Raw genomic sequence first — 12,995 nt, 5'->3', positions numbered from 1 at the left:
CCAGGAAGATTCAGAAGACGTTTCATGAGGGACTGCTTTGGCTCTTGCTAATGCCTCAGGCTTGTCTCCTCTATACCTTGGTTCTTTCTAGTTACTTAAGTGTACAGGCACAGGGCCAGAGGATGCCAACTGAAGCACACACAACAGAGACTGTGCTCTCTCTCTCTCTCTCCTCTCTCTCTCTCTCTCTCTCTCTCTCTCTCTCTCTCTCTCTCTCTCTCTCTCTCAGCACTCATATATGACAGAACTTGGGACTGGCTGTTCAGCCAAGACTATCCATGAATTAAACTGTCTAAATAGAAAACAACCATTCATTGATCCCAAGTTAAAAATCCTCATTGAAGGGTTGGAAAAGTGGGCTCCATGGTTAAGATCACTTGATGCTTTTACAGAGGTCCCAGATTCGATTCCAAGATCCGGAGCACCCATGTTGGGCAGCTCACAACTGTCTGTAACTCTGGCTCTCCTGGGGATCTGATTACTTCTTTTGGCCCCACCAGGCATCTACATACATAGACACGTACACACACGCACACAATGCGCTCCCTCGCTCAAATAAATCTTTTCAAAAGCCTCTGAAATAAATGAAAGTGATGATTTTTCTACTGCTAAGATATAAACCAACTCTCGAAGCACATAAACCTCTTCAGAAGGTGAGGTCACATCAAAACAAAAACAAAAATGAAAACGGTCAGACGCAATGGACTCACAGCCAAACACCAGATCCAAAAGAACCTAACTGGTTCCCTGAAGGTCAGTCTCCCTGCATAGCAGCCCTACCTGCGATGGTATAGTCTGCATTGATGACCCTCATGGCGGGGGTGTAGGTCACGGCCGGCATGGTCGATTCTTTCCTCTTCTGCTTGTGTCTGTAGATGATGAACAATGCCAGCAGGAAGAGCACAACAAGAACGAGGACCACGATGCCCGCGATGGCCCCGATCTGATAGGAATCAGCAGGAAGGGCGGTGCTGGTCCGGCTTAAGCTGTTCAGATTGCCCACGATGATAACCCCAGCTAGGAGAGGGTGGAAACAGACCGAGTGTGGATGACCGTGGGCCAGATACAGGTTCTATGTCCATTAAAACAAAACACCCAAAAACCGCGCCCACTGGCCTAATGCCTGGGTGTTTTTGGTCCATGAGACGCTTCCTTGGAAGCAGAGCATGGTGAAAGCAGACATTCTCCACTTTCAAAGGTCGCTGGTGCCACGTCCCAGCTCCAAGCCCTCGGGAGGCAGTGTATGAACCCTGAGAGTCAGGCACGGGGTTCAGAACTTCACATCTATTCCAGATTAAACCCAGATTGGCAATTAGGCTTGGGTAATAATGTTTCTAATTTTTGTTTTGCTCAATGTGTTCTCTAGTACTGATCTTACATAGGAATAAGCCCTCTACTCCCACCTGACTAACTCAATCTTTCACTTCCCTTAGAATTTTTAAGAGCAATTAGCCCTCTAAACAAGCAGAGCTCTGATATAAACCTAGGTCAATGAGCCTCTTACTGCTAGACACACTATCCTATGAAAAACTATTTTTCAGCAGCAGGAAGATTTCTCCTGATAGTTCCTGGAAATAACACATTTACCCATCAACGTCAAAACTCCCAGTGGAAGTCCCTCTCATAACCAACTACCAGGAGAACATTCTCAAAGGACCTCCTACCCCAGAGTGTTAGAACTGTCCAAGTACTTCCATGAAAAATATATTTGACAAATCATCCCAGATGATTACAATAGGCACCCCAGTTAAAACAGCACAGACACAAATTTCTTTAAAAGCTAAATATATGTGTGTTTTTCAATTCAATCACTCTCTTTCAAAGTGTTGAGCTCAGAAGAGATGAGATCACGTGTCACACGTGTCACACAGAGACTGGCACTCATTGCTCACACAGCCTTAGCAATGATGGCCAAACACTGGAACTATCGATTTGTTCAAAAACACATTTTAATTTCAAAATACTTATGGTAACTAAACAAAACTAGGCATAAGAAGAATACAATGTGGTTTCCCTAGCTGCGCTGCCTTGTCTGTCATCAGTGGGACAGAATGTACCTAGTTCTGCCGGGACTTGAGGTGCCAGGCTGGGTTGGTACCTAGGGGAGGTTGATATCTCAGAGAAGAAGAGGAGGTAGTTGGGAGGGGTTGTGTGAGAGGGAGGGCTGGGGGGAGGGGCTTCGATTGGGATGTAAAATTAATTCGATTGGGAATAAATAAATGAAAAACTACAAAAAATACAATACGATTATCTTCACAGGAAATTCTAGAAAAAAAATGCAAACAGTGGCAGAAGGATCAGTGGTGGCCTGCAGTGTACGAAAGAAGTAGAAGAGACGACAGGCATACAAAAACAGGTCAGGGAGTGATGGATATTATCCTTATTGTGGTGGTCGCGCTTCAGGGATATATATATATATATATATATATATATATATATATACACATATATATACACATATATACATATATACACATATATACATATATATACACACATATATATATACACACACATATATATACACATACATACATCATACATACAGGCTTCAGGTTTCAGAAAATAGTGTAAGGTAAATGTTTATGGTTTTATATGCCAGTTGTGCCTAAATAAATCTAAAAAGAAAAATAGAAAGTTTGAGGATTTTAGAATATGAAAAGCCGTGACATTCGTGTCACAGCTATGTGGCCTGGGGGACGTTATCTAACTGCTGTAACCTTTATCTGGTCTCTTCCTCTATTAACAACAGGAAAAATAAGGTACCCATCTGGCAACCACACAATCAGCCTGTATGAGTCTTAGTCAGGTCTACCCATGTTAGCGTAAGTGCAAGTACTTAATACTGAGTGTGCACAGCCACACACGAAGAAACAGTCGTTATTTACTAGAACTTTACCTTGGTCACATCGTGCCCCTTTCCATCCTGGGCTACAGTAACACGTGCCAGTGATGTGGTCACAGGTGGAGTTGTTCAGACAGTCACAGATCTGGCGACAGCCATAGCCGTATGTTCCCGCAGGGCATTCTGGAGAGGAAATGGAGCCATTGTATCTCCCAGGTTTTGGGGAGACTAAGCCTGCCTTCTTCTGTGTGTTCTGCACATCAGGTGGGGAGCCTTATCCATGGGTTCCTGCTTAGACAGACTGGGGCCACCTAAGGTATGGGAAGCTGGACCATGGTCCTGGAGCCATGGTAGGCTTCACAGTCCTGCTTTTCAGTCATTATGGCCGAGCTCCTGGCGCTTGCGCCTGCTGAATACCCACTGCTCTGAGGTATGAGGAGAGGGTCAGTGGGACCCCCGTGAAGCAAACAAAAACACAAAAAGCAACTTGATGTGACCCCATCAGTCAGATCTGTGGGTCAGAGAGAACTGGACCCAACAGGGTAAACTTGAGATAATCCCTTCAGAGCACACATTTTTATGTAGGCTCTGGGATTCTTCGTGAAGACATGTTCTCATTTCATTTGACACAGAATGATTCAAGTACAGGTTTTTCATGCTGAAGTTTCATAGGCTAACACAGTACGAGTCTTATGATAGGCTGTTATTCAAAAGCATCCTGTAGGTAGGGGGATGGAATTTAAATCTGAACGTTTTTTCAACACAGATGTTGTTTGCAAAGTGAACAGCAGGGGGCGATGTGCCATTGCTATCAGAGTCTGGCAAACCCTGTATTCTTGGAGCATTGTGAGCTTCAAAAATAGGGTCACTTTAATTCCGCATTCATATTCAGAGCTATCATGGCAGCACTTAGGAGGTTTTTCTTAATAAGACTTTAACTGGTTGCTTGGCAGTTGAATGCAAGTCAGTTTAGAGCCTGTCCTGAGCGCTAGACCTAGGTTTAGCAGGCAGGCATAGATAGCATAGACACAGAGACTCTGTGTGACTCAGTATATGATTTATGATCACCTGAAAAGCACACATTGTGTCGTCTTTGTCTGGAACCGGCTCTGGGCGGCTCTTTACTGCATTTGCAGAAAGAAGGTCCTGTATCAGCACCTAAGGCCGAGACCACTAAGCTTCACAGAGCCCGGGAAGTTGGAGTGGAGAGGTAGAATGGTGGTTCTGCCCACCTTCCTAGGATATACCCTCTCTACACTGTGCCATCTTTGCAACCATCTTCCTAAGAATATACTCGTGGTCAGTGGTGATCTCTCACTTCGCCTTGCCTTGGGGCTTTTACCATCACAGAGTGCCACACACAGCTTTGGCCTTTTCCTGTTTCATCTTCTGTACTCAACAAAGGCCGCAGAGGGAAAGAATAGCATGCTCATCTTATATACTTCCTTGTGAGTGGAAACTGAACCACAACAGAGATGGGTAATTCCTATAGCATAGTCTCCCTAGGACTAAGAAGGAAGTGTAGAGGCTATGTGTTGTACTGAAGACTAAGGCTCAGATGAAAATGTGTTAGTGGGGAGAGTGAAAATCATTATCAAAAGGGTGGCAACACTGGCCTGGACTCACTTCCACACCCATTCCTGAGGCTAGCCCCAGGCCCCAGGACATGTCCCTTGCCATTTCTGTCCTCTGGTGTCAGTCTGGACTCCCGGCTTGCCATCAAGGGAGACTGGTCATGTCTGTTAAGCCTCTGAGAAACCATATCCCAAAAATAAGAGAGGGAGGGAAAGCATGGAAAAGATAATGGAAAGGTTAAATTTGACTTCATTCTTCCAAGTCTCCCATCTACCCAGAGTGCCAGGTGGAAGTCCACTCAGAACTCGGAGGACAGACAGACAGCAAGGATTCCAGTGGGGAGGTCTTAAGAACAGAAAACGAACTGTGCTGGCAATTAACTGTCAGTCACACAACTCAAGCTGCAGCCACACTGTTAGCATCTCTGGATTGAGGGAGGTGATCCAGATGCCCAGAGATGACATGTCCTGTACTCACTCTGTTCACAGTGCCGTCCCATGAATCCTGTGCGGCAGGTACACTGCCCCGAGATATGGTCGCAGTCAGCTCCATTTTGACATTGGCATATCAGTGCACAGTCCTTGCCATAGAAGCCCAGAGGGCATCCTGTGTAAGAATGGAGAACAGTGGAAGTCAGAGGGCTACCTAGGAGAAATGCCGCTCCTGCCTGCAGGCACTAGTGGATGAACTTGAAGCCCTTCGAGTACTGTTCAAGAGTAAAGGCGTTCCCATGCATCTCAGCTATCACAGGGCTGCGTGGATGTCTCAAGTCTGGGCTCCTTCAAGGAGATTGTAATCCACAAGCTGAAGGCAGGAGAGTCCCCAGCTGTCAGTATAACCATTGCTGGTGTCTTCTACAAAGCTCCTTGGAGCCCTGGGAGGATGCAGTATTCTCTCTCATCCTCCACTCAGTTTCTAGAACCCTGGATTTGAGTTCCCTGGACTGAGGTGCGTTCTTTGTATTTAGAGAGTTGGCATGTTTGTTTGTTTTTTTAACCTTTAGTACAAAATGACTCAAATTCTTGTGCTAGTCCTGTCTACTGTATCCATTTTTAACTTAAACTGTATTATCCCTATTATCAACTATATGGCATAGGATCCTTAAAGTCAAACCCAACTGTGTTTCATCCTTTCAAAGGGGGTTTAGAAAGTACTTTAAGTCTTCACATTGCTGCCTGGCTTCCAAGGCTTACATCACCAGAAGCCTGAGGTGGAACACACACACACACACTCACTCACACACATACACACACACACACACACACACACACACACACACACACTTGGCTTACATGTGTCAGCAGCTGCTCTCTGCAGGAGTGCTTAAGGCAGGACAAAAGATTCGATATAGGCAGATTTGTCAGTTCTAAATACTGTCCATGCCTTTATTTTGCCATTTAAGGAAAGTTCGGATTTTCAGAAGCAGGAATGACACACACAGGTCTCAGATGCCAGCACACGTAACACCCTCCCATCTCAGACGCCAGCAGGCAATGACATCCCCCGTACCGCCTGCTCTGTCCCGGATTCTTTCCTTTCATTTTGCCATTTACTCTTTAATGCCCAAACATCACCAGGGTGGGTCCTTCCTATGCTACAGATAAGAACTAAGCCCTGAGTGCCCCAGGTCACACAGCTAGTAAAGGGCAGGATGGCAGGGGAGACCAGACCCATGCAGGTGCCACTGTGTCCCACTTTGTCCACTTTAAAAGGTTCCTCTGCTTAAAGCAGCCCCCACGTTTAGAATTATAAATGACCTGAATGTGTTTCCCTGCTAAGGACCTCAAACACCTTTATGGATGTGCAACTCCTACTGTTCTCTATTATATTTACAAATTAGTATTAGATAGGAGTTACCCACTTTCATCTTTTCTCTTCAACATGGCTATTCTTTAAAGTTATGTCACTATTGATAATATCCTCAATGAATGCCTTCCTGGTTTGTTTCCTTGGTTCAGCTGAAAGCCGTATAGCATTTCTCCACAACGTGTGTTTGCACATTGCATGTTGTGATGCTGAACAATTAAACACCACGTGGGGTTATAGAAAGGGCAGTACGAGATACAGGTTAGGAGTAAGAATCAGAAAAAAAAAATGGTTTTTAAAACATGATGCTGGGCTGATAGTACAGAAATGGACAGAACTGCAAATTCACAGGGCCTGGTCCAGATGCACCAAATCAGACACTGTGGGGTGAGGGCCAGGCATTTGGAGTTGGTTGGTTCTTATAGGTAAACCTCGTTTTCTTTTGGAGCACACAGTCAGCCAAGCAGTGAGGTGTGTGTCTCTACTGACTTCCAAACCCCTATCATTCTCCCATTTGTACAGTGGGAAGAAATGAAAGCATTTCATACAAGAAATACAGTCTTATAGAAAAGAGAACATTACACATTGGAAATGAATTACACACAGCGCTTGCTCCATCTCAATGTCCTGATATAAGCTAGCCGAAGGATGCCTGGAATGTGGGGTTCTTAACACTCAGAGAAAGGTAGCTATCTAGAGGTCATTAAATAGGTGGCCTGTGCTTTGAAGGATCCCTCACTGGATACTTACAAACAGGAATCTATCTCCTCTGTAGCTTGGCTCTCCCCGCCCCCCCTCCCGGTGAACCCCAGAAGGCTCCTTGCTTACTCTGAGTGCAGTAGAGCCCCGTCCAGCCAGGAGTGCATTTGCACTCCCCGTCATAGGCGCTGCAAAAGGCTCCGTTGTGGCAGTTGCAGGTGTGGATGCAGTTTGGACCCCAGTGCGCAGGTGGACAGGCTGAAAGCACAGCAAGTGTGGAGAGATGAGTTGGATGCCCCAGGCCAGCACCAAACAGAACACTCCACCCACCTTCTCTCTACCGTCCATGTGCTGGGTTAATACCGCTAATAAAGTCAAGATACTCACAACTCACTTCAAAGACTGAATTCTGCACCAAACCCACAAGACAAGGCTGGCCACAGTAACTACCAACATTACTGACACGCACGTTTATGGCTCCCGAAGCTGCTTGAGGGAGCAAGAGTGACTCTAAAGAGTCAGTTGTTAAGCAAATGACACCCACCATGTACCTGGCACTGTTTTAGGCCCAAGGAAAAGCACAAAGACAACAAGAGAGTATGAACCACTCCCAGAATACTTCTATTTTGCGAGGAAGCAAAACTACTTGTGAACTGAGAGGCAGAGGTGGGAGGAAAAATCAGATGAGGTAAGGAGGACGAGAAGGGGGAGAGTTTCTCCTCAAACCCGGGCTTACTGAGGAAGGAGCGACTGAGTGAGGATCGTGTGTGTGTGTGTGTGTGTGTGTGTGTGTGTGTATGGGGGGGATTTCCCTTGGACCTCCTAGGTCATGGGCTCAGGGCTTTGATTTCTCTTGGAGATCCTAGGTCATGGGCTCAGGCTTTGATTATCCAATCCTGTCCTGGTCTCTAGGCTCCAGAGTTGCCATAAGAACCTCATTTTATGTGCTAAGGTTCCCAGCTATAAGAATCAGTCTATTCATAGGAACTCTGGATTAGAAGACATAGAAAAGAACACATCCACTAAATCCACTGCTGGAGAAAGAGGTTTTAGAAAGCAATGTAAGTGTGAACAAAATAACTTGATTTATTAAAAAAAATGTATATCTAGTTTTATTTATACTTCATCTTCTAGAAGCCATTTAAAGAGATGGCTACTTACGATTTCCATTTTATTACCTGATTGAGACTATAGAGCAATAAAGAAAATAAATGAGCCTGAAGTCATTTTAAAATGAAAAGCATTTCCCTGAAACGTATGTACTGTCTTCACCCAAGAGCAAGAGAAAAGTAACAGGGGACAACGGAGTACGGACAATGGTCCTCAGGAGTATTACAAAGGGTTTCCTTGGTAGTCTCCCTTATATTACAGGGGAGGAAGTTTTGGGTCAATAGTGGGTAGCAGGATTTTATCCAAACTCATACAGATTCACAGCAATAGTCACTATTTGGTACATAAGCACAGCTTCACTCTTCAGGCTACAGTGAGTCTCAGATGAAGACACCTAAAATGGCCACCCTTCCTGACATGGCCACAGCACCCAACAACCTACTTCTAAAATAAGAAAAATCCAATTTGTTCTGTTTCACACGGCATCCTTAACCATATCTTGTTTTTTTAAATATATTTACATATTTTAGCTGTGTTTCTGTGACTGTGTGAGTGAATGTGTAATATGTTTATGGGATGTCTTCCACCGCCCCCGCCCCCCCCCCCCGCTAGTTTCGAGGGTGCTGGGATCCAAACTCTGGCCCTCCTGGTTCAGGAGCAAGAGCTTTAAGCCATGCAGAAATCTCTCCAGTTCCAAACAAACTACATTGAATGATGCTTAATACCTGGAGGATATTTTCTAAGTTGGCTGCTTAAAGCAAGCAGGCTCTATTCCTGAGTTGGTTGTGACCAATGGTTGTAAATAAAGACCATTCAAATCGTCCATTTCCAAAGGGAAGTATAGAGACAAGGCTTTAGATAACTCGACTCGTCAAGGACACCTTCCCCTTTAAATGTACCCCATTAGTTTTCACAGCCTCTGTTTGTACGCCAAAGGAACTCCCTTTTTCTAAATTAGCTGATGAACAGCCAAGAAGAAATATTAAGATGGGCCCCCAGAGACCATAGGAATCAGTGAAACACGGTCCCCAGGAGAAGCAAGGTTTGCCAAATGGGTTTCCTCTGCAGTGATTATAGGGACAGGCCATGCTATTGTCTCCATTCACAGCGCTGTTCTCATTCCTGTTCCTTCCAGCACATTCCTCTTCCAAATGAGGAAGTGACCAACTTCCAAACTAAAGAATACGTTTTTAAAGGAGCAAATTAGACCAATCATGTTCCAGCACTGACGTCGGGTCTTTGTTTTCTTTCCGAAGCCCTGTCGTTCATTTTGAGTACCTATTCCTCAACCTGCCCCTGTGCCAGCCTGAATCCATCAGAGGCTTGCAATGCACAGATCTGAACATGTGGCAATTACTTTCGGAATCCCCCCCCAATGGATTAAAACACATACTATAAAATCATCTATAACAACAAGCATCCCTCTCTCTAAAGGCTTTCTTATCCCAGCAATGGGAACCAGCCTAAATGAAAGCAAAACTAATATTCAGACAAAGACATATTCCATACCAATTAATATGTACAGATTGATTATAACTCTAAGAGTGAATTCAATGGCCAGCAAACTACCATGTAGAACAAGAGTCATTCCTTGACCTATCACACGTGCACCATAGTAGATTCGATATGAACTGAGCATGAAAGCTGTGATGAAGGTAGGCAGACACGCACTGTCTTTGGTTAAAAGCTGAATCCTTTGTGACAGTGCACAAACTAGCCTCTCAAAGTCTGTCTTATGGTCACTTTCCTCTCTTCCTGGCACTGGTAGTCCAAAGTCATCAATATATTTCCTCCTAGGGTAATACTACACCCATCCGAAGATCAGTTTGAGAGTTCCTGGGGAGCCAGGGGGGGGACAGCTGTGAGGTGCAATAATGTGGTCAATCTTCCTAGGAGCCCAGAAAGTTTCTAAGACTCATGCCATTTGCTTCTACTTCTTCGTGGCTCCATAAATTTCTGGATGAGTACATGACAAGAAGATAGATCTCTAAAGATATTTATTTGTGTTTTAGATCAACAGAGAATAGGGATGGAGATGTAGCTCAGTTGGTAGAGTGTTTGCCTAGCATCTCTGAAGCCCTGGGTTCAGTTCCCAGCACTGCATAAAAGCAAGTACGGTTGTACATGCCTGTAATCCCAGTACTCAGGTAGTGGAGGCAAAAAGATCAGAGGTTCAAGGTCATCTTAGACTATATAGTGAATTTGAGGCTAGCCTTGGCTACATGGAATATATATGTGTGTGTATATATATATATATATATATATATATATATATATATACACATATATATATTCAATGACTAACCATCCATTGATTTTATATACATATATGTCGCATGTATAATTATATATATTTGATATATATATACATATGTATATATACATATATATATATGAATGAGACTACATAATGTGGCAAGCTTTGGTTACATGGAGCCATATGTATGATAGTCATTCAGTACATACACACACACACACATATATATATATATATATATATATATATGTATGTATGTATATGTATATACACACATACACACACATATATATATACACACACACATATATATATATATATATATATACATATGTATTCTTCTTATTATATTTTTTATTTTTTTATTCCTCCATTTTAAACTAGACCTCTTGATGGAACAGGATATAAACCCAACACATAAAGGTAACTAAGTTTTCATATATATCATTAATTTACATACATATTATATATTACATGTATAATTACATAGATATTTGATGTGTTGATATATTCCACATTGATTTATTTACAGATATATAAATCAGTGGATGCTTAGTCATTGAGCAGTGAATAAGAAAACATCTTATAAACTGAGGTTTTTTCCAGAGACTCACATCAATGTATCAGGGTACTTCCAAAGGCTTTATTTGTTTTTAAATATAGATATTGATAAGTCAGTGCATAGAGTTCTTAATTTAGAATTTATAATGCATTTAACAAATGGTCATGGTCATATATTCTTTCTGGATCATACAAAGTCTCAACATTCAGTCCTCAGACATAAGAAGTAGACTGGTTGCTTTCTAACAAGACTTACGCTGGGAGCAGTCACTGCCAATCCAGCCTGGGTAACACTGGCAGGATCTGTCGATGGGGTTACAGGTGCCATTGTTGGTGCAGGTACAAACGCCTGCACAGTTTTTCCCAAATCTGCCACTGGGACACACTGTGAATAAACACAAGTCCAGTCAGCTACAGTTGGAATGCACCTCACAGAACACTGAGAACGGGAAAACATTCCAGGGTCACACCCAGCTGCCCACCGCCTTCAGTTGAGAAGACACATCCCCTAATCCCAGATGGGCTCATTTTTACAAGCACATGAAACCACAGGCTTCATCCCAGCATCGCAGAAAGTCACTGTGGCATTTATAGAAATCTGAATTATAGTTTCTCACTGAGGGAGTCAAACTCCTTCCTTGCATTGACTTTTCCTGAGGGGGTGGTTCTAATGAAACCATAAGACACAAGCAAGGGAGCTGAGAGCCTCATGCTGAGGCAGAGCCTCCAACATTATGTTATTTTCAGAACTACTTAGAGCTGGTCACAGCAGGGCATGTGTGGCCTTTCAGAATTCTGAGTACAGACCTAAGGAAGCTTGACCCTCCCCATGGCTCTCCTGGGTGCCCCGGTGTTTACCTTCATTGCACAGGGCACCGGTGAAGCCAGGTAAGCAGTCACACAGGCCCGTGATGTGGTGGCAGGGCCCGCTGCTGTGCACACACTGCGGGCAGGTCTGGCTACAGCGATGTCCATAAAAACCGGGGGAGCAGACTGCAAGTAGAAACTCATAGTTACTTTCCCAAGTTGGGTTTATCTCCTGCTCCACACAGAGGTTTACTGAAACTGGAAGAATAAGAAAACTCTAACCAGTAATAGGGACTTTTCAGGCATGAAACAAGAAGGCAGCTTTTAACAAGGGAAGAAGCCACTAGAGTCCAGATTTCCCCGGGGTTAGGGAATGTCTTCCGTATACCATTATCTTCCTGCGGTTGACTCGAGGCCAGCCCTAGACCAGGGGCTTGAAGACGTTTTGTAGAACAAATAAGGAAATGGGGAAAATGAAACTCTAAATATCAGTATCTCAATTAAGCATCGCTGAGTTATTGTTGATTGATCCTTTATTCTTTAAGAATCATTAAAAAAAAAAGAATCATGATTGGCAAAAAATGATAGACACACGAGGTTTGAAGATATTTCTTCTTTAAAAAAAGTGCAGGTGAATGCCTGTGATTAGATTAGAGTGGGTGAGGAACAGAACGCTATGGATCTGGGTACTTCCAAAGGCTTTATTTGGTTTTAAATATAGAATGATGGCATGGAACTCTTTAATGGAAAAAAATCAGTTGATTTGAGAAATTAAACAGCGCATGTTATAACCAGTCACATATTCTTTCTTGGTTACATGTATTGAAAGACTTAGTGAACTGTTGCAGATCATGTCTTAGTCCGAGGTTCCTACGGAGCAACATCAGCGGTCCCCATTTTTAACTTTCAATTCTGCTTTCCCCAGGGCGCTGACTTTCAGTTTACTAAGGGAGGTGTGTGATTGCCTCAAGGTTTGGCTGATGTTGGCTTCTGGTAATTAAGGTGAGGCTGATGCCAAATAGCCAAATAAAATATTTACAGGTCAATGGATTTCTGGAACACCATTTGGGCACTCCAAGGAGGAATGGAGAAACGTGTCCTGATGATCATGCCAATGAGGTAAAGAAATAGCCACTAAGAAGAAAGGGTTAACGCCCCCATCTGTTAAGTTGGTCCTGGAGGTTGGAAAGGGTAAAATTCTTGGGGAAGTGTTATTTGAGGACAGTTCTTCAAGGACCCCTCTTCCCTCAGCTGCCTCCAAATGTCACTAGGAACTAAGGGATGGGGCAGAGATGATTCTGTACATAATTGCCAGGAAAGGGGACACGGGGGGGG

At 43.6% G+C, this 12,995-nt stretch overlaps 1 protein-coding gene across 1 annotated transcript in view; it reads right to left on the bottom strand.

Moving 5' to 3' along the window:
- Window positions 1-12,995, bottom strand: part of Megf10 (multiple EGF like domains 10) — a 158,007-nt gene that overhangs the window by 9,071 nt on the left and 135,941 nt on the right. The window contains exons 15-20 of the mRNA XM_021150436.1: window positions 11,712-11,846; window positions 11,110-11,238; window positions 7,055-7,183; window positions 4,898-5,026; window positions 2,900-3,028; window positions 781-1,017 (exon numbers count right to left, since the gene is read on the bottom strand). Coding sequence (XP_021006095.1) covers window positions 781-1,017; window positions 2,900-3,028; window positions 4,898-5,026; window positions 7,055-7,183; window positions 11,110-11,238; window positions 11,712-11,846 — 888 coding nt within the window. The remainder of the gene's footprint in view (window positions 1-780; window positions 1,018-2,899; window positions 3,029-4,897; window positions 5,027-7,054; window positions 7,184-11,109; window positions 11,239-11,711; window positions 11,847-12,995) is intronic.

The sequence above is a fragment of the Mus caroli genome, chromosome 18 (genome assembly GCF_900094665.2).
Source record: "Mus caroli chromosome 18, CAROLI_EIJ_v1.1, whole genome shotgun sequence".
Taxonomy (NCBI): domain Eukaryota; kingdom Metazoa; phylum Chordata; class Mammalia; order Rodentia; family Muridae; genus Mus; species Mus caroli.
The sequence above is the reverse complement of the archived record's forward strand: the minus strand, read 5'-3'. Positions and strand labels throughout refer to the sequence as shown.